At 42.6% G+C, this 24,488-nt stretch overlaps 1 protein-coding gene across 1 annotated transcript; it reads right to left on the bottom strand.

Annotated features, from left to right (window-relative positions):
- Positions 1 to 175: 175 nt before the first annotated feature.
- REC8 (REC8 meiotic recombination protein) lies at positions 176 to 21,774 on the bottom strand. The gene is made up of 19 exons (XM_089480615.1): positions 20,309 to 21,774; positions 19,230 to 19,298; positions 17,815 to 17,957; positions 16,643 to 16,718; positions 14,884 to 14,998; positions 14,656 to 14,740; positions 14,447 to 14,523; positions 14,188 to 14,326; positions 11,725 to 11,788; positions 9,928 to 10,019; positions 9,195 to 9,292; positions 7,695 to 7,838; positions 6,801 to 6,867; positions 5,121 to 5,272; positions 4,315 to 4,363; positions 3,661 to 3,721; positions 3,414 to 3,527; positions 1,787 to 1,893; positions 176 to 684 (listed from the first exon to the last, which is right to left on the bottom strand). Exons 1-19 carry the CDS (start codon positions 20,362 to 20,364, stop codon positions 593 to 595), a joined length of 1,800 nt encoding a protein of 599 aa, XP_089336741.1. The 5' UTR covers positions 20,365 to 21,774; the 3' UTR covers positions 176 to 592.
- Positions 21,775 to 24,488: the final 2,714 nt, after the last annotated feature.

Below are 24,488 nucleotides of genomic sequence, written 5' to 3'. Positions count from 1 at the left end.
TGATATTGAAATACCTTATACCCCCCTTTCTCTCAGCAGCTAAGAAATGTAACTTCAGAGGCCATTGAGCCTCTGACAAGAGCGGTCTGTCCATCTGTCCAAACATAACAGCCAGGGAGGAGAAAGGAAAGGTGGGCCCAATTCTGCCCAAGCAATTCTTCCAAGGAGATAAGGAATACAGTTCATTTGTTACTGAATTTTTATTTCACCCCTTTGGTCAACCCCAAAATGGCAACTTTTAGGTTTTTGATTAATCTGCTTTTCAAATTTCATGAAAAACCCATTTGATTTCCTGCTTTAAGGCCATTCTTGTACTGTCCTTTTAAACAGAACATCTTAATTCAATTAATTTAAATCCAATTTTCAATGCATTCTCAGTCACGTCAATACTTTGGAAACAAGAGCTTTTAAAAACTGGCATCAACAAATGAATCTCTCTTAAACCCAAACAACCAGAAACTGAAATCCTCTCTTCTCTGCCCTGCCCAAATGGTTAATTCCTCTTCTTGTAGGGAGAGCTCTACTGCGTCCCTCAATTCCATAGCCAGCAGAACTCCCAAATGGCATCTGTGAGCGTGAGAGTCAGGCCTTGCTAGCTGGGACGGAAGCGGGCTCCTGGGTGAATGATGATCCGTCCATAAGGCTCTCTCTGCTCCAGGCGCATGTACTTGGTTGCAGCAAGAACTGCAGAGAAGAGAGAGTGTGGTATAAGCGCTAAAGCCATAGTCTTCAGCCATTCAAGAGTAGAGCCAAGTAAAGTTCCCTTTTTAAAATTCAAGAATCCTTTAGCCGGTTATGATGGCTGAGGGGTTCTGGGAGTCAAAGTCCCAAAAGCTCAGACTTTTCCAGACTCTGTTCAAGAGCATGTTAGAAACCTCTCTGCTTCTCTCTTGCAGCAGAAAGAACCAGAGGAAGAGAAAGCTGGCAGTCATTTTCTCTTCCTGCGGTTTGGCTTGTTACAGAAGCTTCCCTAACCAGTTTGAAATGAGTTCATAATAATAATAATAATAATAATAATAATACATTATTTGTATCTCGCCCAATCAATGAGGAATCCGGGTGGCTAACAGTGGAAGTACGATGAAAATACAATAAAAAACAAACGAATCCCTTCCCAGCCCCCCAGCCATATAAAGCAGACAATAACAATAAGTAATATCAATACATTGGCAATCAGTAGGAAAACATAAGAACGTTTATGTATGTATATCAGGCACAGCCTGGCTGACCGTCCTTTCAACTCTCCTCAAAACAGGCCTAGCCTCAGGCTTTGTGTACTACAAACCACATAAACAGTGCCTGTCTTTTATTTTCTGCCATTGGGTATGCGTGGAGGGAAAGATAACTGGCCTAGCAGATGAGGGTAAAGTCTACACAGTTGGAGATGAAGAAATGCCATTTATTTCCTTTTGAATAATGCCGTGCTAGAGTCTGTGCTATACCTGTTCCAAACTGCCCTTCCGGTGATGAGAATATCTAATACTACAACAATGAAAAATAAGAGAACTTAAAAAACAAGAGTTCTGCTGTAGGCAGAGGCAAGGGAAATATACTAACATTTGATGTATGTTGGTACTCTTACACTGAATTGTCATTTTCTTTATTTTATACTACTCTGCTATCTCTAGGGTGAGTGACTGTGGCCTTCCAGATGTTCTTGGATTGCTTCTCCCATCAGCTAATATTGAGGGATGGTGGAAGCTGGAGTCCAAGGATAATTTGTGATGCCCACTCCTGCTCTAGGTGAAGACCTAGATATTTAAAAATTAGTCATAAAGACACCTACCCAAGCAGGTGTAGAAGAAGCGGCTGGCGACAAGCCGAGAAGTGGTAAGTGGCACCAGGTGGTCAAAGTCTATTTCTCCAGTCTGTTCTAGCTTGACTGAAACTAACCTGCAACAAGAGGAGAGAAGGTGTCCATTTTGTAACCAGCAGTTCCTTCCCAAAGGCCTGATATATGGATGATTCAGCAAATAGGGTTGCAAAGGTTTCACCTCTATAGGTCGTCCCAACTCCTTGGAGGTCTTTAAGCAGAGGCTGGATGGCCATCTGTTGGGCATGCTTTGACTGAGAGTTCCTGCATGGCAGAATGGGGTTGGACTGGATCAGGGCCCTTGGGGTCTCTTCCAACCCTGTGATTCTATGATTCTAACTAAAGTAGGGAAATGCTGGTTCTTGAAGTGTGGAGGAGGGCAGTCAGGCCAGGAACCTTGACTTAGTTATCCAGATATAATTAAGCAGCTGATGTAGGATATCAGCATACTTATTTAAAACATCTAAGTCCTAATTGACTTTACTAACTCTTTCCTTATCTCCCCATAATCCTAGCTAAATTGCCCTGAGACTACAGTGGACCCTTCACATTCGCTGGGGTTAGGGGCACAGGACCCTTGTGAAAGTGGAAAAACTGCAAAAAACAACAACACAAAAAACCTATTTTTTTCTACCTGAGAACACCTCTCTAGGAATCTCTAGGTCCTCCTGGGCAATTCTGTGGTCAAGATCTGCCAGAGGCTGGAGGACCTACAAATGCCTTGAGAAGTATTCTCTCTAGGAATCTCTAGGTCTTCCAGTGTGACTTTTGGCAGAAGTTGACTATAGAGTCAGAGTGGAGGACCTAGAGATTCCTAAAGAGAACATGTTAATCAAATCCACGAATAATCAAAGCCGCAAAAGTCAAGGCTGCAAATGTGGAGGGCCAACTATAAATCCTATCTCGCTGCTTCCTAACTAATTCCTAACTTTGACAGACTTCTATTTCTCACTGCCCTACACACCAGCCTTTCTAACAAGCCATCCAAGCCCACAGCCAGTCACCCCAACATCCCATGCCCTCCCCCTCCCAATAAACCATTTATCATATTACATTTACTATACATCACGTACGTACATGTATGTGTATGTTTTTGCGTGTGAACTTATGGTGACCACATGAGTTTCAAACGGTTTTCTCAGAGGTGGTTTTGCCAGTTCCTTCCTCTGAAATATACCCTACAGCACTTGGTATTTGTTAGTGGTCTCCCATCCAAACACTAACAAGGGCTGATCCTGCTTAGCCTTCAAGAGTGGATGGGATCTGGTGCATTTAGGGTAAGTAACCACATTTTACCTTAATTTCTGTATAAACACAACTTTAAAAAAGCCCTGAAATCCATGACTGCCACAGGTTCTTCAGTCCCTACACTATGCCATAATATGAGTAGGCTTTCAATGCCCTTTGTGCAGATGTCTATTGCAACCACAAAATCTAGTCATCTCCAGCGTGGCGGCGATGGTGGCTTCTGAATGTCCCTGGACCACAACTCTCCATGGTAAGCGCTGATGGGAGTTGCAGTCCAAAAACTATGCAAAGTTCACGTATGGCATATATCCTCCATGCTAAGGAAGAAAAATGTGTTACATTTAGGCCGCACCTGCAAACATAGTCCAAGGTGATAATGTCCTTATCTAAGGGTAGCTCAAAACTGATTTCTGGGAGTTCTGGTACAACAGCTAATGGCACTTCCTCTGGTTCCTCCAGAAGGATCCTGCAAGAAAAGAAAGAAGGCTTAGAATTTCCCAGAATCCCCTAGGAAGGAAGAAAAAAAGAGTTCTGGGAAAAAAGTGGGATACAAATAAATATAATAACAATAATAAAAAAGCAAAGAAAGGCAGCTTTACCTCTCCTCAGGGATCACCAGACTGGGACGCTGTTCTTCTTCAGTTGTCTCAAGAGAAATTTCTGCAAGGAGGAGCAAAAAGGAAATATTTTTTAAAAACCTCTATATTACAAGTTCATTCTCTCTGGGAAAATTTAGGCTAGGAGTTTATGAAATAAGAAGTAAAGGCAGCTCCTATAATGTATACCCTGCATATCCAAATAAGCTGTGTGACAGCTAGACAACTTTTTGTTTATAGTGGGGAGCCCATGGTCCTTCTTAGGCAGAGGAGGTCTGATCCATACTCCATTGCCAAAGGGGGAAAAATTAAGTTGTTAATTCAAAATCAGCAGTGACCAGGATTTCACTTACGGTTTTGTGTGTGAGCTCTCACACACCAGAACTAACTTATGCCGTGTTCTACTGAGAAGTTGCTATTTCTGGAGGCTTTCAGGAAAAGCAAATGAAATTTTGGGGGATGGGACTTTTCAGAAGGGTCCCAAGGACACAAAATGCATACCCTCCAAAAATTCATGCATGAAAATGGGCACCAAAGGTCACATACCACCTGCAGGCTGTACTTTTGCAGTCCTTCTGAACTAGAAAGTGTGTGCATGTATATGAGCAAAGCATATCAGCCTCACATACCCTTGAGGAGATCACACCACCTACCCACCTGATGAGGCCATGGGTGGCACACTTGGTTCTTCTGCTGCTCGTAGCTCCTGAAAAACAGAAACGGGAAGCACCAGGAATAAAGAATGGAACTACTCTCCTGAGGACAGCAGAGTGGGACAAGGAGGAAGATGCACAGAAGTGTGGAAAAATGTTTACGCCAAGGGTGAGAATCATGTCACCCTCCCAGATGGTATTGGACTCTCAGCATTCACCATTGGCTTTGCTGCCTAGAACAACTGGGACTTGGTTCAGAAATACCTGTAGGACATAGTTCCAACCCCTACTTTACATATACAGACTTCCAAGAGCCTGGGTCCTCTATAGCCATGCTCAAGTCTTGCAAACTCAGGGCAGATGTGGCTTCCTTGATTGAATCTGACCACCTGTAATGTGGTCTTCCTCTTTCCCTATTGCCTTCTACTTTTCCCAGCATTATTGTCTTTACTAATATGTCCTGTCACCTCATGATGTAACCAAAATGAGAGACTATTATTCTTTTGCACCACCCACTCTGATGCAGTTATACTAGGTAACAGGCTCACAGCTCTAGAAAAATGTCAAACCCAGCTACATCATCATGGTAGAGAGGGGACCCTCAGTTCTTGAAGACTGTACCGATTGCAGATTCACTGGTGCTACTAGGCTGGTAGGTCTATGGGTAAGGCCCAAAGGAGCTATGCATGGTGCTCAATCTGTTGTGAAAATACAGACTGAAACCCAGCATGAATGTACAACTCTGCTGTAAACCTCACAGCAGGAGCAACCAGCCATGGTTGTTTAGAATTTGAAAGCCCAGCTTGTTACCTCCAGCTCACTAGGAACCTCAGCTCTCTGTGCCACTTCTTCCCCCTCTGCTCTCTGTGCTTGCTCCTTTAATGCTCTCTGCTGGGCATAATCCACACGCTGGAGCTTGGCCCGGCGGGACCAGAGATCCTGGAGGGTGGGATGCATCCAACCTGGAAAGAGGGAAGAAACAAAGAAAAGGCTTAACACCTCAAAAGAAAAGTGCAGAGCCTTAATTCTACTTGGAATGGGGTAGAGGGAGTGTCTGAGATCAGTGCCCCCTTCCCCCTAGAATCTCAGGTAGTTGAGCAATAGGAAGGCAAGGTCATAGAATCACAGAGATGGAACAGAATCATAAAGGTTATCACCTACAGCCAAGGCCTGCTCTCTTGCAGGTGTAAGCAACCTGCCCCCCCCCCCCAGATGCTTGGGAAGTGGACTCCAAACCCCATCAGCCTGACCCATGGTTAAGGAAGACGAGAGCTATAATCCTGCAACACCTGACCAGTTGCCTGGCCCTGTAACAGACCAGACCTTGTCTATAAACTGAATTTGGCACAACTGCAGATCTATAGGAATAGCTCTCTGTTTAATGACTCATGCTGTAAAAAAGACAAGACAAGTTCCAATGCTGGGGGAGGAAGGCAAAACACAGCCCACCAAGGCTTGTTCAGTTGCAACTCCCAACATTTCTCACCACAGCCAAGCTGGCTAGGGTTGCTGGGAGTTGCAGTTGAGACAACATTTGGAAGACCACACTTTGGCCAATGCTGCTCTAGTGGGTGAGAAGATTCTAAAGCAGTCTTTTCCAAACTCTTCCTTCCAGGACATTTTTTGACCTCAACTCCAATTATCTTAGCAAGGCCTAATGGGAGTTGTAATTCAAAACCATTTGGAGGGCATCCAGTTGGGGAAGCCAGGTGAATGCCCCTGGCTGCCTTTCTCATAGTTAGGAAATGTTATGTTTTGGACTACATCTCCCAGAATCTCCCAGGCAGTATGGGCAAGGGCCCTGATGACTGTAGCATTCTGGGAGCTGTCATCCAAAGAGCTAACATTCCATCTCTTGTTTAGCTCCGTTTCCTTTATTGATCCTCTAGCAGGCAATTGTCCTGTGCGTTTTCAAAACAGGAGCAGCAATTATCTGGGGAGCCTTCCAAATCCTTAAAGCCTAGTTCACATGATGAGTATATACTAGAAAGGTTCTTTCTCGCACAGACATGGCTGGCTGGCATGACAGATGCAGCCTTTCAGTGGCTGTCCCTACTTTTTGGGGGACTGAATGCTCTTAAAGGAAAGGACCTTTAAGAGGATGCTGAACTGTTTTAATTATTGTGGTTTTGAGAACTGCTTTTTATCATTTTGAAACATATGCTTTAAACTGTTTTAAATGTTGATAATTTACCTTCTTTTTAACATTGATCTTTTGTATGTTTCAACACTATTATATTTGTTTTAACTTCTAAGGTATCTTACATCTCAGTTTTGCAGAAAGGATTATAAATAAATTTCACTATGATAATCATCATCATCTGCCAAACTTGGCAAGGTTTTGGGGGGGGGGGGTTGTTGTTGTTGTTGGGTTTTTGGACTACTGCTCCCAGAATCCCCAGCCAGCATGGCTGAGGAGAGGATGTTAATTAGGGCAGGCTTTAAAGTGGAGAAACAGAAAAATAAACTAACAAAGAGAGAAGGACTCACCGTATGTTGCTGTTCCCATGAGCTCAGCTGGCGTTTTCCGCCTTTTGGCTGGTAGCAGAACCTTTTCCTAAGCAGAGGAAAAGAAAGCAGCAGAGAAGAGTTTGAGCACATGAGAGTGAGTTTAGACCTGTTGGATTGGTTTTTCATTCCAGTTACGGACTCCTTGGAAGCAGAGGATGCTTAGAAAGAAAACCAAGGAAACTGCCACACTGCAGAATTAATGCATTTTGACACCACTTTAACTATCATGGCTTCATCCTATGGAATCCTTGGATTTCTAGTTTGTTGTGGCACCAGAGCTCTCTCACAGGGAAGGCTAAATATCTCACAAAACTACAGCTCCCAGAATCCACTAGCATTCAGCCATGGCAGTTAAAGCAGTGTCAAACGGCATTAATGCAGCCCCAGTCTTCAAACCTACACTTTGGAAAGCAGAGTTCTGCCAGCTTGCAGAAATGATTAAATATAGTTTACAGGGTGGGCAACACGGCAGCCTTCCCAAGGTTTTTCTTGTCAGCCTCTCTCCCTCCAAACTCCCTAAGCCTCCTTTTTTTCTGGCAAAAAAGAAAAGATGAATGCTTCTCCTTCGTGCTTTGTATTATGTTTTTATTTATTTATTTAAGTTTTAATTTTCTTAATGGTGTTTATTTATTATTTTACTTTATATATATCTCTACTCTCTCCCAGTACAGGCCCCTCTAGGACAGAGGTGGCCAACTGCAGTGGGGGCATATTTTACCCCTGCACCCCCTTTGGGATTCCAGGCTGCCTTCACCACATGTACCTCCTGCACCCCCCCCCCCAAAAAAAAAACACCCCATGAATACATCCTGCTAAAAGGAAAGGAGTTTGATGGACACTTTGATCAGAAATGCCTGCAATTCTGGCACTTACTCGGGGCTGACACTGGATCTGTGTGTCTGCAATCTGTTCCTTAAATTCTTCCGGGGAAATCTGGGTAACAACATCCAGGAAGCGGAGCTGCCGCCGTCGCCGTCGAGGTTGGGTTGGGGATGGCTCATACTCTGGCAAGACGAGCTGTGGAAGACAGAAGAACATGCAAGACAATCTGCTACAGTTTGTGATGCACTCTTATTTTATGTGTTACCCTGCCTTTCCCCCTCACAAGCCCAGGGCACATGACTCTCTTCCTCCTTACTTTATCCTTGCAAGAAACAGTCCTGCAAGGAAGATCACCTTAAGGTAAACTGAAAGTGACAGGTCAAAAGTCAACCCAATGAATTTCATGGCCTCAGTGAGCTCAGTGAGCCCAACCAGTGCAGCTGGTGGCTTCCATATCAATGGGGGTAAAGGTAAAAGAGGAGGGAGGTTTTAATCTGCTCTGGGTCTTCAGTGTGACCTTAAAGGAACTAGCCAAGGTGCTGACCTCTATCATTAAAATACTCTCAGGGCACAGGTAGGGAAAGAAGTGATAAGGCAATGGCTTCTACCTTAGAACTATTTGCTTTGATTATGTCAAGCTGTCCTCTGGGCAGTGACAAGATTGTGCTCTCCAACCCAGTGAATATGTCCAGCCCCTCAGACAGGGTTGGAAGCAATGCTTGTATAAAATGAATAGTGACAGAGGGGAATCATCTGTCTTGTATCTTTATCTGTTCCTGTATCTTTCACTTCCCTATATCTTTCTTTGGTCCAAGTATTCAAGTCTTTTATTTCCTTCTTACCTGGGAAGGTCAATTAAACTTCTTTATTAACTTTATTAGGCTGCATCTGCCCTGAAGAAATAATGCAGTTTGACACTGCTTTAACTGCCATGGCTCCATGCCATGGAATATTGGGATTTGTAGCTTGTTGTGACACCAGAGCTTTCTGAGATAGGCTAAATATCTCACAAAAATACACTTCCCAGAATTCCACAGCATTGAGCCATAGCAGCTAGAGTGGTGTCAGACTGCATTATTTATGTGGTGCAGATGCAGTTTTAAGTTTCCTTTCCCCCTTTATCCATGGAGTTCCAACCCCAGTAATGGCTGCTAGTTTAATCCACATAAGAGGGCTAGTTCTTAGAGTTTCTTGTAACCAAGTATAGGTCCACTTCTTTTGTCTGTCTCCTTTCCTATCCTAGGATGGACTTCCTGAAACAATAAATGTAAGTTACCCTTTTACCTGAGCCTTCAGAGAAATGACTCCTGTTTCTAGCACAGACACATATTGTACTAGACTTGTTCCACTCTGCTAAACATAGATATGAAAATACTTCTACAGATAGTTCCTTGAAAGTTCAGACTGCAGAACAGTTTCACTGTCCCATGACCATGGAAGCCAATAGCTGTGTCCAACACTCCGACACACTGGGTCTTCTTGTCTCTCTTCAGTGGCCTCTGCTTGTTCCAGCTGAGCCATACCTTCCCTCCCAGCTTCCCTTTTTCTCACCTCAGGGCTCCGTGGGGGCAGTCGCTCCAACCCAGGGCTGACGTGGGGAGAATGGGGAGAAGGTGACATCCTTGGTCCCTCTGGAATGGGTGTCATCTCTACCAGGAATGAGCAAGGCTTTACAGTTAGTGAAAACAACACAAAGAGCACCCCAGACTGCTGCTTTCTATCATGTGGAGCTCTCCAGATGTGTTGGACTGCAAAGCCCAGAATCCCCCAGCGAGAAAAAGGCACTTGTCCCCACATAGTGTGACTGGTAGTAGCTTCAGGAGGGTGGGAGAGAATGAGGTATGGGAAAGAGCTGTCCACTGTGCCTTGCCTCCCCAATTCAGCTTCCCACCCCACTGAAATGGCCCTGACTCTAAAATTTACTTTTCTGGACTACAACTGCCAGTATCCCTTACAGTCAGGATGGCCCCCAGGAGCTGTAGCCTAAAGCTTTGGGCCTGAGTTGAAATGCTGCCTACATTGGATTACCTCTATGGTCAAGAAATGCTGACAGGCCAAGGTTTTTGCAGAGTGGGGTTTTCCCCAGCTGATTCTGCTCTTGTGAGGGGCTGAATTCAAAAGCTTCTGCAGGCCAAGCACTGACCTAGGTCTCTTTCAAGCCCCTACTCTTTCCAGACAGACATTTGAAATCCCTGTTAACATGAAAATAGCCTTCTACCACTAGGCCCAACCCACACCTCCCTTTTCTTACCCCCAAAAAGCCCACTCCCAGAGTAAAACTCACCTAAAGGCAGCAGAGGAGCTTCTCCTGGAAGCAGGATCTCCCCTGTCAAGGCAAGTCCTGTGTCTCCTGCAACTGATGGCTCCTCTCCAATCCTACAAAATTAAAAAAAAAAAAAAAAAAGGGGGGGGAGTCACAATAGTATTTTATTTTTATGGTGAGAGCACACTTTTGATGGTGTGAGATGTCACTGTAAACAAGATGGAATCAGCCACTGCCCACAAAGCTTTGTGGCAGTAGAGGTTTGACATATAAAGCCCTAAATGGCTTGGGCCCAGGGTACTTGGAGGACTGCCTCTCCCCATATAGTCCTCCCCACACACTCAGGTCGTCTGGGAAGAATCTGTTGAGGATCCCGATAACGAGATATGTATCAACCTCACAAAGGGCCTTTTCTATCTTGGCCCCTGGGATCTGGAACACCCTTCCTGAGGAACTCAGCTCCGCCACCTCCCTGGATCTCTTTAAAAAGAGACTTAAGACCTGTATACCGCTATGATCAACACGGAATAGCGGTTTATAAATAAAACTTATTATTATTATTATTATTATCATTATCATTATTATTATCATTATTATTAGAACCTGCTGGGTGCTTATTTGTGTCTAGAGAACCCATAGTGTTTATAGCATAAAGAAACAGGAGGAGGACAGATGGGAGGACAGATAGAAGACTGGAGGAGCTGCAGAGAGGAGGTATACCAGGGGAAAGGCAACCAGGCAAGCAAAGCAGTTCCAGGACTGGGGTGGCATTGTATGGAAAAGAACTGCCTTTTCTCATATGTCTAGGGCAATGGTGTTGTTTTTGTGGTCATGTAAGAGTTACCTGCACCCATACCCTCCTACATTTTAGGGGGAGATTGAAATATTTATGCCCCAAATAGCCTTTATCAACCTCACCAATCTTCTGGAGAGGGCTAATGGGCATTTCACCATGTTTGTGCAGCCCTTCTTTCAGCTTATAAAGGCCTTATTTGGAACTAGGAAGTGAGCATACCTGGTGTTCAGTAATATCCTGGTTTGAAAAATGGTTTGCATAGGCTTGAGAAAGGTAACAGGGATGTAAATATCTCAAAACATGTGACATGGTCAGTAGCATCCTTCCCTTGCCAGATCTATAGGTTTTGGGGGTTTTTTGGAGAAAATTTTGGGATGGGTGGGAAAGGGGTTGACAATCCCTGTGGTTTTTAGGGTCCCACAGAAGTCTAATACACTCTCCCACAGACTTTATCAGCTGCCCTCACTTATGTGAAGTTGAAAGCTTTCATGGCCAGCATCCATATTTTTTGTGGGTTTTTCGGTCTATGTGGCCATGTTCTAGAAGAGTTTATTCCTGACGTTTCACCTGCATCTGTGGCTGGCATCTTCAGAGAAGATCAGAGATGTCAGCCACAGATGGAGATGAAAAAAGTACAGTATGCCCTCACTTAGTTTAAGGACAAAACCAAGTCCACGGGGAAGTCCAGTCTGACAAAATTTACAAATCCTTTCCTCAACATGGACAACAGGTCTTAAGAAAAAAGTTTCGCAGGGGCTATGGTTGCAATAGTGCACAGGCACACTGCTGACTTTAGTCCAATAGCATCAGCAGGTTTTTGAAACACACAAAGCCTGCTGAAGCTGTTTGGTTGGAAGCAAAACTGTGATACGGGCAAGTGATAGAACTTGCGTTCCCACTTCTGAAACATTCCTCCCTCTGCAAGCTTCTGTCTTCTTGTCTCTCCCCCTCGCCCAAGACACACACCTCCTCTGAACCTGAGACTGTTCAGCAGCCTTGAGAGAGAGCTCCAGCCCCCTTACCGTGTGGGAGGTGACAGCCCCAAAGACACCAAGGGCTCCTGCTGTCTGACTTTCTCTGCAGACTCTGGAAGAGACAAAGTGGGTGAGGGAGGACCAGGAGAAAGCGAGGGACAGATGTGAGCAGAGGCAGCTCTAAGGGTGAGGAGGCAGGAATGGGGAGGAAAGCAGCAAGCGTCCTTGAAGTTTTGGCAGAGCTTCTAAGAAATCTACAATTAAGGAAGGCCTTCCTGTTGTTCATCTTTTTATCTCTCCTGGAGTGTTTTCAGCTTCCAGCAAAGGATTAGAGTTTTGGCAAGCCCTGCTAAAGCAGGATCTGCTATCTGGTACAGAGGCAGACATGAACAGAGAAAAGTCTCTCTCCCATCCGTATCCCATTCTCTGAACTGACTTAACCTTCCAAATCCAGTGACTTTCCAGCTCAATTGGGTTACAAACCCCACCACTCCAATCAGCATTGCCATGGTTGCTAGGATGATGAGAGTTCTAATCCAACCCATCTAGAGAGTGACAATGCACACGCGCACACACACACACACACACACAGGCATTTCGCTTGATGACAGTGTAAAACTGCCTTGCTCTAAAGCAAGCCCATTCAACAATCCACCTCTGCCAATATTGTTTGCTCTTAAGAGTCAAGCTAGATGGCAAGGAGGATGTGCATTCCCTGCAATAAGTTATCTTTTTACCTCTATATCAAAGGGATGTCCTCAGAGACAGCTGCCTCAGCAATCAGTTTCCCAAACTAAGCCTGTCCAGTCCACAAAACAAAGCATGCCAAACGCAAGTTACAGAATCAAGGAAAAGCACATGCTATGACCACCAGATGTCTTTTATCACTTGATGGAGCACTTCTTCTAAATATGGTCTAAGTACATTGTTTTCCTCAGGGATGATGCCCTCCTGATGCTTTTGGACAGCAACATCCAGCATCCCCCACGACTGGAAATGTTGCTAAGCATTAATTATTAATGGTAGCAGGGAATTGTTCATGAGGCAGTGCTGAAATATATTCAGCTTTATTTTTATGTTTATTAAATGATTTATAGTTTCAAAAATAAGGGTAGTCTATCTAATGTGATCATTATTTAATTGTGTTTTAACTTTTATATTATTATCAGGAGTGTGGTGTGTGTTTTTAGCTAATCTTGTTTTTAGCATTTATTAGCCCCCTTGAGTCCCCTGTCAAGAGAAAGCAGCGTACAAATTAATAAATACACTCCAATGACTTCTGGAGGGTCACAAACTGCCCACTCTGGTCTAGCTTGGTCTTAATGGGCAGCAGAGCTCCAAAGACTACCTAGTTGCAAGACAATGTTACATTTCAAAGTGCAAGCATTCTTCCTAATGGACCCCCCAAGGAATGACCCTGCAAAAATGCAGGCAGCTGTGTTGATTCACATCAAGAGTTTTCATCTACACCAGGAGTAGATTTGGGGTAAAGTCAATGGGTCTTAACAGCCTATTTGAGATTAAATTATGTCCAAATATTTTACCAATAAAAAAGGAACAGATCACAATCCTGCTCCTGCAGCTCTGGCTACCCTGAGGCTTACATTTAAGCTCAAAAGAGACAGGGATGATGGAGACGGTGGCAATGAGGCCCCCATCTCTGAGAGCCCAGGTTCCATTAAACCACAATCTGCTTGGGGTCTTTCCCAGCCCTTCATCTTGGATTCAACCTGCAATCCTCCTGTTGTCTGGAAAACAGGGCCTCTTCACTGAACTATAGATCCACCTCCTTCCCCATGGATCTCAGCAGTGGTGTCTAGCAGCTTTCACATCCATGCCGGAGCAGGGAATCCACTCTGGGCTTTAGCCCACACTTCATAAGAATTCATCCAAGGTTCTGAACCTATGAGTATTAGGTTCTGCATCTTGGATAGCAATTTTGAAGTTCAGACTATAACCTGAAATGGATTGGTTATCATTTAATATTTGAAGGAATGTCACGTAGAAGCTGGAGCTATCTTGTTTTCTGGTGCTCCTGACTAGAACGTGAACCAATGGATTCAAATTACAAGAAAAGAGATTCCATCTAAACTTTAGGAAGAAGTTCTTGGCTGTAAGAGCTGTTCAACAGTGGAATAAATTGCTTTGGAGAGTGGCAGGTGGACTTTCCTTCTTTGAAGGTCTTTAAACAGACGTTGGATGGGCAACTTTCAGGAATGCTTTAGTTCTGTATTCCTATATGGAAGGGTTGGTGTAGATGATCTTGTGGTCCCTTCCAACTCTAAGATTCTGTGGTTCTACTGTTCACTGATGAAGGAGCCACCAGTAAAGAAATCCCTAAAAAGGAAGCCATTCCTAACAGAGGATGGACAGAAGGTGAGCCTGCTTTTGCACTGCTAATTAACTCTTTGGATTTGTCCTTGAAAGAAAGCAAGGAAGCCAGTTCCACACAGGACAACTGTGACCCTTAGCCAAGAGGGGCCTTCTGCCCAGCCTTTACTCCTGTCTTACCTTCTTCTGCACGTCTTTTTCTGGGAGAAACATGGGGTGATCGGAGGCGTTCCTCTTCACTTGGCGCCACCAGAAAATCTTCCTGTTCCACCAGCATGTCGATCTCCCGGCCTGTGATTTCAGGGAGATCTTGCTCACCCTGCAGAGAGGGAGAAAAGGAAAAGAAGCCACATGAGGAAAGGAAGCCACATGATAAGCATTCTCCCACACAACCTCCCTGGGCCCCATTTCTGAGCCCCCAATCTGGCAGAAGACTCGCCTCAATGGTCAGCAATGTGATGGGCTCGGCTTCCTTGAGTGTGATGGCTTCAGGGGAGGCAGTGATGGGCGACTCTCCTTTGCAGCAAAAGAGATCAGAGATTTGTTAGTTCCATGACTTCCTTACCAGTTCCTACCTGAGACAAATGCCCATACCAGCCATCAGCTGGAGGTGTGATCTACACTGCATCCACATGTGTATCAGCTCACCTGGCTGCCGACGCTGGGGGGATGGAGGAGATGGTTCCCGAGGGGGGCTTCTCTCTGGAGTAGGTGCTTCTAAAATATACCGGACCTGAAAAGAGGCAGATAAAAGGGTGGGATGTCACCTATTTCCTGGATCCATCATGGGGAAGAGAAAAACCACCAACTATGAGAAGAGGAAGAGTGTGGGAAGGAGAGGTTATGGGACATGGCACAGAGAGGAGACAGCCTTACGTGTGGAATGGCTTCAGGGCTGAGAAGCAGAGGCTCCATGATGCCGAAAAATGGATCAGGAGCTTCTTCCAAGGCTTCCATCAGGGCCAGTTGGTTGGGCAGAAGCAGCCCTGGCCTAAATATGGGGGAGGAACCAGAACAAAAACAATGGTTAAACTTGTAGAGCAGTAGGAGGCTTCACCTACTAAAAGCCATGTGTGTTTATTTTTCCCCAGAGTGCCTCAAGGAGACCTTTTCACCCTAATAGGTTAGCCTTGCACAACTGTTCCTTCTAATTGTGATGGCTACAATTCTCACAATCCCCAGCCAGCACACTGTAGATGACTGGAAGGTGGAGGTGATTGGAATTCTAATCCAACACATCTGGAAGGGCCAGTTGGACAAGACTCTTTTAATTTACAACCCTGTAAAATAAGTCAATAGATTCATTCCAGACTGAGGGTGGAAAGGATGGAAACTGATGTTGTAGGATGATGAGAGCTATAGTTCAACTCCTCTATAGTTCTCAGCTGGGGAAGGCTGTTTTAAGCAGACCTCCAACAACCCTGTAAAGCAAGCCAATACATTCTTCACTGACTCAGGTGGGAAAGGATGGAAGATGAAGGGGTCTATCCTGGTTAGGGCAAAGATTAAATTTGAGAAAAGCAGGACTTCCAGGGTTAACCTAGTCCAAATCGTGGCCCACCCTCACTCACACCAGGGACTTTCAGGTATCTCAAAAGTGGCAGTCACAGTTTTCTGCTACAGAATTGCCTCAAAAGATTCTGGGACACATGCTCACGTTGCACTTTCAGCATCTTCCAAAAAAGCCAAATTAAAATGTAAAACATGGGTGAGACTCATGCAGCCCTGAAGAAACTTTTGGACTGCAACTCCTAGTGGCACTTGCCAGCAACAATTAATGGTGAAGAATGCCAGAGCTGCAGTCCAAAAGTATCTGCAATGTTGCATGATTCCCTGATCTATGACACGTCAATTTTAGGAAGTGTCACAGAATTAACAAAAAAGTCCAAAAATGTGAGCACAAGAATGTCTGTTTTATACTCTTGGTCTCAAGATTTCCTTTGACTGAAATCCTGTTTGTATGGAACCAGGCAGTTCCAATAATGTCTGCATCTTATAAGGGCTTGCTTTTATGTTAGGAGAGCCAGCAAAGTGACGAATGAGTATTGGAACTGATACACATCGGTCTCATTGTATATCAGGACACTGACTAGGAAGTGCTGATATGCCTCGGGACATTTTTGCTGGTATCCCATTATGCATCTTCATAATTCATTAAAAAGGTTTTTTTTAGCATTTCTGTTATGTAATGTAACGTACACCATGACAGAGGATTCTGACCTTTATTTTATAAACAATGACAAATAATCTGACACCAAGTCATAATTTGGTTTGACTTTGTATTTAGAGGCCCTTCTCAATCCTATCTTGCACATACATTTGCTACTGCTCCAAGAAACAGACATTTCAGAAAGTGCAATGACCATCAACCCGTGACTCAGAGCTCAACAAAACGATAATAATTCTCATTTTATAGAGACAGAAAGTCAGACCTGAACCTATTATTAGTCCCAATTACAGGAGACCCAGTGAATCAATTAAACTGACTTCAGTGTTCACTTACCAAGTTATCATTGATTCTGAGGGTCTGCTCTACAAAAGAGAGATTTTTCCAAAAAGGCAGGCAGGCCAGAATTGCAAGTCAAGTAGGGTGTTAAATTAACCTGCTCTCCCTCTTTGATCGGGGATCACTTACTGTTCTAGGTCTGTCAGGTCAATACGGATCTGCTGTTGGGCCCGGTTGAGCCGTTCCAAGGTATGCTGGATTTCCTCTGAAAGAAGAGTTGGGCAGAAGGGGGGGGGGCATCAAAATTGGGTGAACATGGCAAGTCAAAGGCGGTTTCACATCAAGGTTTTTTAATCTCAACTGTTCTAAAGAAGCCCAGTATCTGGAGTGTTCAGACACTTGGGGAAGGGAGTATATGGCGGGCAGGTAAATACATAGCAGATAGTGAAAGTAAAGAGTTTAACATAGCCACCTGCAAAAAGTTACCTCTTTTTGGCAAAGGTGTAAGGAAGCCATATTTCAAAAGTAACATAACAACTGGAAATGAAGCCAGTTTACTGATGTGACATTTTATAATTACGTTACTTCTGAAATAATGATTTTAGAGATACTTATTAATGAGTATTTTCTTTGTCATTTTTCTTATCAATCCTTCAGTGCGGGAGTTGTAATGAAAAAGCAATACATCAAGTAAAGTAACCAGTTTCACTTTTTTAAAAAATACATTAACAGGTAACAAGAATGACTTGCTAGTCAAACACTATTAAATAGGTAGCGGGGATTCATTATATTAAACAGTAATTCCTCCAAACCTGATATTTCCTTAAATCAGGAAATGTGGCCCTCCAATATTTTGTTGGACTGCAATCCCAGCAGCATTCCTCACCCTTGCTAATCTGGCTAGATTGCAGTCTAACTTTGTCTAGAGCAGTGGTTCCCAACCTGTGGGTCAGGACCCCTTTGGGGGTCAAATGACCCTTTCATGGGGGTCGCCTAAGGCCATTGGAAAACACCTATTTAATTACAGTTATGAAGTAGCAATGAAAATAATTTCATGAGTTTGGGTCACCACAACATGAGGAACTGTATTAAAGGGTCGCGGCATTAGGAAGGTTGGGAACCACTGGTCTAGAAGGCCATATGATTCCCATTGTGAGAAGAAAGCAGGGAGAAGCAGCAAAAATGGTCTATGGCGGTGGTTCTCAAATTCTGATCCTTCAGATGTTTGAGATTTCAATTCCCAGAACTGCTACTATTTGCGATGCAGGCTGGGACCTCTGGGAGCTGAAGTCCCAAACGTCTGGAGAACCAGATTTTGAAAACCACTTGTTTATGGGCCTGGTTACTTGGAAGAATCCTACCAACAAGATACTGGCACTGGCGGCAGTACACACGGACCACTCCATACTGCAGTTGAGCAGAGAGGTAGAGGGAGAACCGGGGCTGCGGCACCCCAGGCATCGGTGGTGGAACCCGCATAGCGATGAAAGCCTCGATCTCTGCACTGCAGACAGAAAGAAACAGATGTTACTACCACACCTGCCTGAACTGTTTGTTTCTTCTCTCCTCTAATCCTACCAAATCTATCCATTCATTATAGAGCTGGGAAAAAATAGGGAGTGTTTCTGACTACAGCTCCCACCTGTTGGCTGGTGGGAATTTGTAATCCGCACAAGTAGCTTTTCCAAGATCAGCATCATTCTGTCTTTTTTATCTTAAGGCAGTCAAAGCTTGGTGAATGCTACAGTGAGACTGCCATATTCTGGACAGATCACGAGATAATATGACTCACTGGAAAAGGTGATAATACTGGGGGAAGTGGAAAGACGTTAGGAAAAGCGGAAGACCTCAGTGCAGATGAATTGATTCATTCAAGGAAGCCATGGGTGCCCTGAGTTTGCAAGACCTGAGCAGAGCTGTTGGTGACTGGGGTCTCCCTTAAAGGGTCACTATAAGCGGAAGTTGACTTGACAGCAAATAAAAACAACAAAATTTCACCACCACTCAAAGGCCTTCCCATAGCTTCTGAGACATTGCCAGGCACTGCAGTGCCCACCTTAAGAAGCAGAATCTTGCCTTTTAAAGATAAACGCATGCACCTGTTGCGTGGTATGGTTGCAGAACACAAAATGGCTTGCAAATCCCTTAAGAAATACTTAAATTTCCCTTTTCTCCTTCTGCTTTTGCTTGTTTTCAAAGAGGGAGGGAGGAACTGGTAAGAAATTGCACAATGGGAATTTGTGATGTCTACTTGGCTGATCATGACTCACAATTCCTGCACTAGCAGCGGACGAGACTGTATGGCCCTTAGGGTCTCTTCTTCCAACTCTATGATCCTATGACTCAAATCTGTTTCATGGATTACCACTCACTGCCATTAATAGTATAAGAAGCCAGGGGCAATTCTGGGTGGGAACATGAAGTCCCAAAATAGTAACTTTTCCAAGCTGTGGTGCAGTCTGTTTTGACTGCCTCACCAGCAGCTCTTCAGGGCTGATGGCAGGTTTTTGCACCTCTTTCTATTTTAACTGGAGATGCCCAGGATAAAACTTCTGTTATGCCAAATAGATGGTTGTTATTATTATTATTATTATTATTATTATTATTTATATCCCACCTTTCTTCTGGTATAGGGACTCAAGGTGGCTTTGGTGGTCTGCTAATCTGCAGCCCCTTCTGCCTATCCTTCCTCCTTTTGTTTTTAACATTTTTAATGTTGTCTTTGCCAAATCTCCATCTCTTATCCAAGTCATCCTCCTGAGAAGAAACCACTCACCAGGTTTGTGGGACATTGACTTTCAGGTACTCCCGCTTCAATAGTTTAGTTGCACCAGTCGCTGCCAACCTGGGAGATAGGAGATAAATCAGTATATGGACATTTGACAGGTGAAAACCAGGACGCATCAGGATGCTAAACAACACCTGAGTGCGGTCAAGATGGCAAAAGTTGGGAGAAACAGACAAAGCAAGAGAAAAGGCTGCAGTTTGCTTTTGCCTGAACCTAGTGGGAAGAGCAAGGTTTTGCCCCTTCCCTTCTGGCTAAGTTGAACAAAACTGCATTTGTACTTTGAACTCAAGTTTGGAGCAACTGAAATAAACTGAGGATAAAAGGGAGAAAGTGGGAAAAGGGAGAAAAGTAGGACAACAGAGAATAAATTGAGACTGTCCCTTCCAAATTGGGATTGTTAGAGGACATGTATGGAGGTTGGGAAATAAGGGGGAAAGTGGGAGGAGGAGAGAGAAACTGGGACATTGTAAAAGCAGCTGAAAAAGTGAGAAAAAGAGGATAAATCTGACAAATTGGGACAGTTGGGGGGTATGTATCTATGTATGGTGGGAAATGGGAAAGTAAGGAAATAGAGATAGGTGGAGAGAAAGGAAAAGTAGGGGAAGGATGGGTAAGAAGATCAGATGGAAGATAATGATAGAAGGGAGTGGTAATAGAGGGAGGTGGAAGAGAAGGAGAAAGGCCAAGGGTTTTAAAAATGAGAAGGAAAAGGAAAGCTGGAAAGAAGAGAAAGAGTTAGATAACATCTAGGAAAGAGTTCAATAAGAGGAAAAATATAGAAAAATAAAGAAACATGAAGGAAGATAGGTGGAATAGGTAAGAAGTGAAAGAATGATAACTGTTACAAGAGAAAGAAATAGTTAATGCTGACTATTTTATAATCAGTTTTATGTGTTAGCTTTGGATACTTATGAATGTATATCTGCTATTGTTACATGTGTGGATATTTAAATGGAAATTAATAAACATGATTAAAAAAAGGAAATGGAGGCATAGCAGAGTCAGAGCTATTCCCAAGACCAACGCCGACTTACACACCCAATACTTCCAAAGAGAAAGTCAATTACCAAATTGTAGCAAAGCATCCAGTATGACGCTGGAGGACGCTGGGATAATAAAACATGGTGACGCCGCTTTGACTTTTCGGGGGCGAGTTTGTGAAGCTTCCAGACGCCCCTAAAACCCTTGCGATGGGCGGACGGTCCTTTTCCCAGCACAGACAGTGACTCCTTTCCAGGCAGAAGGCACTCTTATTGCTGTTTGGTTTTAATTCACTCAGACTCACACAGAACCTTCTTCTTCAATGTTGTCTCCAAAGGGACACTGCTGTCCCAGAAGCAGCCTGTAATAAATACTGAACCCAATCTTAAACGCTACAAAGTCATCAGCGGCGCACATAAAATAAAAATAGATGGAGGATTGCTCTTCCCTATTTATTTAATTGTAAAATGGACCTAAGCTAACAATCAAGGCCAGTTCATTCATCTAAATATTATAGTAGGTGGTTGGTTTTATTTTATTTGAATGGCACTGAAAGGACAGAGACAACACAAACAGCTGAAAAGGCAAATAATTTACTCAAGCTGAAGAAGATATTAATTAAAATGGATGACTACAAGGGTCATTACAATCTAGAATTCAATAAACACGACTAGCTCACAAAGGAGCACATAAAAATTATGGGGAAGGGAGAAAAAGATGGCCAAATTAACCCACAATTAAGAGTAAAACTTAGCAGATTAAACAAAGGGGGGAAGAACACAAAATAGCTGGAAGGGCTGTTATTTAAAAAATAATAATTCACAAAAGGCAAAAAAAGCAATATTTTAATTTTATTTTTAATAAATAAAATAAATAATTGGGTAGCTTTTATAATATTCCAGCCCAAAGAGAGAAAAAGAGATGCTCAAACTAAAGGGTTACTTTATAGTTTATCTGTGTGTAAAGGAATATTAATCTGTTTAAATGGAGAGAAGTAATTAATGATACAAAAGGTTTCTGTCCCTCAGGAAGCAGCTGTACTTCTAGTTTCTATTAAATAATATTAGCCTGAAGCAACAATTGATGACTAATTAATGGGAGATCTAAACAGTGACTAGTGGCTGGAATACAGTTTAAAAACTGTGTATTTAATTAATTAAATAAACTAAATTAAATAATTAAAAGCTGAGGATTTAATACATTTATGTTCTTTTGAGACCAAAGTGGCAGCAAAAAAATCAAGTGGAGCAATTATTAATTAAGTAATAATATTGATAAGGGATTATTACTGGGGTTGCGATCAATTCATACACCAATTAATTAGACATTGGCTGTTTAAAAACAGAGAAATGTTAGGTATTGGGTGGATTTTTATAATATTGGGTGGAGTTTATAATATTTCATTGAGGCTCAAACTAAAGACTTATTTTATGTGTTATCTGTATAAAGCAATTATCAAAATGGGAAAAGGTTAATTAATGAAAAGATTGATACGAAAAGCCTCTGTCCCTCAGGAAGGAGAAGTTGCACTACTAACTTCTAGAAAATAATGTGTTTAATTAATGTTAAGCCTTGAATTTGCTGCTATTAAGGAGAAGCAATATTTATATGGTTTTAAAACATTAAGAACTGGGAGCATCTTCACTCCATCCTCCACCTTCCGCTTCCCAACAACAAATGAAGATGTAAGAATTCATAGTAAGAGCCTTGGAAATAAAAGGCAACATTTTGACCAATCGCTGTTGCTTTCTGGAGTATTGGCCAATGAGATCTTTTCCCGCTTTTATCAGCCTCAGCCAATCAGGGCCTGGGAAGCCACTGAAAATTTTTCTTTCTCCAAGCCTGGAGACAGCAAAGTTGCCCTCTTCAGTGTCAACCAATCATGTTGCAGTATAGCTGAGCTATAACCCGCCTCTAGAGTGTTTCAACCAATCACATAGCAGTGCTGGACATGGGTTTGACTACAAACAGGGCCTCATCCTCCTCTCCATAACTTGCCCATCAAATTGGGTTCAGCCAATAAGCAGGCACCTTCAGAACCTTTAGCCAATAAAATCAAGGCAAGCTCTGTAGTCCTCAATTATTTATCTAAATGACCCTGGCCAATGAAATGAGGCCGCTTGGAAATTGACCAATCAGAGGTGGCTTTTGCTCAAGCCTTCCCCTGAGGTAATTATTACCTGAGGTTATTGTTACCTGAGGTAATAATAAAGCCATTAATTTCAGAGTAGGGAATTTAGGGCCTTCCCAAGTGTTTTAGACTACAGCTCCCATCATCCCTTGCCATGCTGGCTGGGAGTTTTTGTGGTTGTTCAAGTGGACCCAAAGTTACACTACTTCCCTTCCCTTTGAATAAATGAGATTAAAATCAGGTCACCCAAAATCACTAAGTAAAAGATACAAAATAATGAACAATTAAAGCATAGCCAAATATGTTGGGCTTTTCATTTCCTCTCAGCCCAGAGTGCATCTACACTGTAAAAATTGAAGCAGTTTGGCACCAGTTCTAAGTGCTTAGCTCCATCCTATGGAATCTTGGGATTTGTAGTTTTACAAGATCGTTAGCCTTCTCTGCCCAAGAGGGCTGGGGCCTCACCAAACTACAAATCCCAGGATTTTGGCGCCATGGAAGTTGATGTGGCGTCAAACCGCATTATTTTGACAGTAGATGCACCTTTAGTCTACCGTACACAGACATTGTGTCATAAGTATAAGAGTTTGAGAGTTCAAGGGATTTCCTCTGTTTACTTTTAGTTGATTTAGTTTAGTTAAACCCAATAAAAGAAGAGAGTCAACCATTTAGAAGAATTTTAAATCCAAAATCCATAAAGAAAATAAAATTATTTTTGCCTGATGAAAATGGAGCCAATGGATCTACTTCGAAAGCTTGTGTCATGCATTTTGTCCATTTTGTCTGGCCAATAAAGCCATCGCTCCTTTGTGGATTTTGTATTTTGTTTTATTTTACTGCATGGCCAGCATGGTTTACCCCTGAATATGTTTCAAGTATAAATATTAAAGTGTGTTCATAGTTTAGATACTTCGATCGTCTGGAGGAGCGGGATATAAATACATTATTATTATTATTATTATTATTATTATTATTATTATTATTATTAACCATGTAATACATGGTGTACAAATGGAATATATATATATATATATATATATATATATATATCAATCAGCAACTGAGTGACAAGAAATGGGGAGGCCTGGTCATGTTTTCTCTTGCCAACTGGTTTCCTAAAAAAAGAGAGGGAATCATTTACTATTTTGTTTTAAATTGGGAAAGTTACCTTTTGGCACTTGAATTATTATTATTATTATTGTTTATTTATACATGCCATAAATTTACATGGCTCTTTACAGGTATGATCAAGTCAAACGTCAATCCTGCCAAAGGCGTACAATCTAACATAGTAAAATATAAAATGAAATGGCAATGCTAACAACTTATTAAATAAAATACAACACTATAAAACAGCTAATACAGATTTCCCCAAAATTGTTAAGATCAAGCTCAAAATGCTTTAGAAAATGTTTTAAAAGTATTTTTTTTTAATTGGCGTTGGAAAACAGCCACTCGGAACCACAAAAATTAAATACTATACTGATACCAGAAATTTACATTGGGAATACACAGGATTGTCAAGATTGCTGCCCAGAACACTGAGAATTAATTTATGAATTCAGACAAAGAGGTGCACCAGTTCACGATGACAAATGAACTTGCAGATATGAATTTATCATTATATTTTTAAAGACAGGTGCCCATAAAGTGTATTGCATTGCAAATGGCTGCTTGATCCCCTACCTAAGTTATGCATGCACGTATGTATGTATGTATGTATGTATGTATTATATGTATTTAGCCCTCCCTCCAGTCCATCTGCCTTGGTCCAGGCCTTGGAGGTAGAGAGGAACTGCTGGACCTCTTACCCTTTCCGTCCACCACTCCCTTCTCCTTTTGTGTCATGTCTTTTTAAATTGTAAGCCCGAGGGCAGGGAACCGTCTAATTAAAAAGATTGTATGTACAGCGCTGTGTAAATTTACAGCGCTTCATAAATAAAGGTTAATAATAATAATAATAATAATAATAATAATAATAATAATGTGCCTTCAAGTTGCCTGTTGACTTATGGCAACCCCATTAATTCCATAGGGTTTTCTTAGGCAAGGAATAAATGCCCTTCTACATTTCACAGATTAAAACTGGGAGACGTTTGGCTCTGCAACATTGGAGTGCAGTCAAGATAGCAAAA

This window comes from Sceloporus occidentalis, unplaced genomic scaffold (genome assembly GCF_023333645.1).
Source record: "Sceloporus occidentalis isolate IW3139 unplaced genomic scaffold, rSceOcc1.0.p SCAF_14, whole genome shotgun sequence".
Taxonomy (NCBI): Eukaryota; Metazoa; Chordata; class Lepidosauria; order Squamata; family Phrynosomatidae; genus Sceloporus; species Sceloporus occidentalis.
The sequence above is the reverse complement of the archived record's forward strand: the minus strand, read 5'-3'. Positions and strand labels throughout refer to the sequence as shown.

What these genes read in the sequence shown, in the direction of transcription:
- REC8 (XM_089480615.1), bottom strand. Translation starts at nt 20,364, where the DNA reads ATGTTTTATTATCCCAGCGTCCTCCAGCGTCATACTGGATGCTTTGCT. An exon ending in GACCTGACAGACCTAGAACA is followed by an intron (nt 14,999 to 16,642) that starts GTAAGTGATCCC and finishes CCCCATATTTAG; the next exon opens with GCCAGGGCTGCTTCTGCCCA. An exon ending in GCCCTGAAGCCATTCCACAC is followed by an intron (nt 14,741 to 14,883) that starts GTAAGGCTGTCT and finishes GCCTCTTTTCAG; the next exon opens with GTCCGGTATATTTTAGAAGC.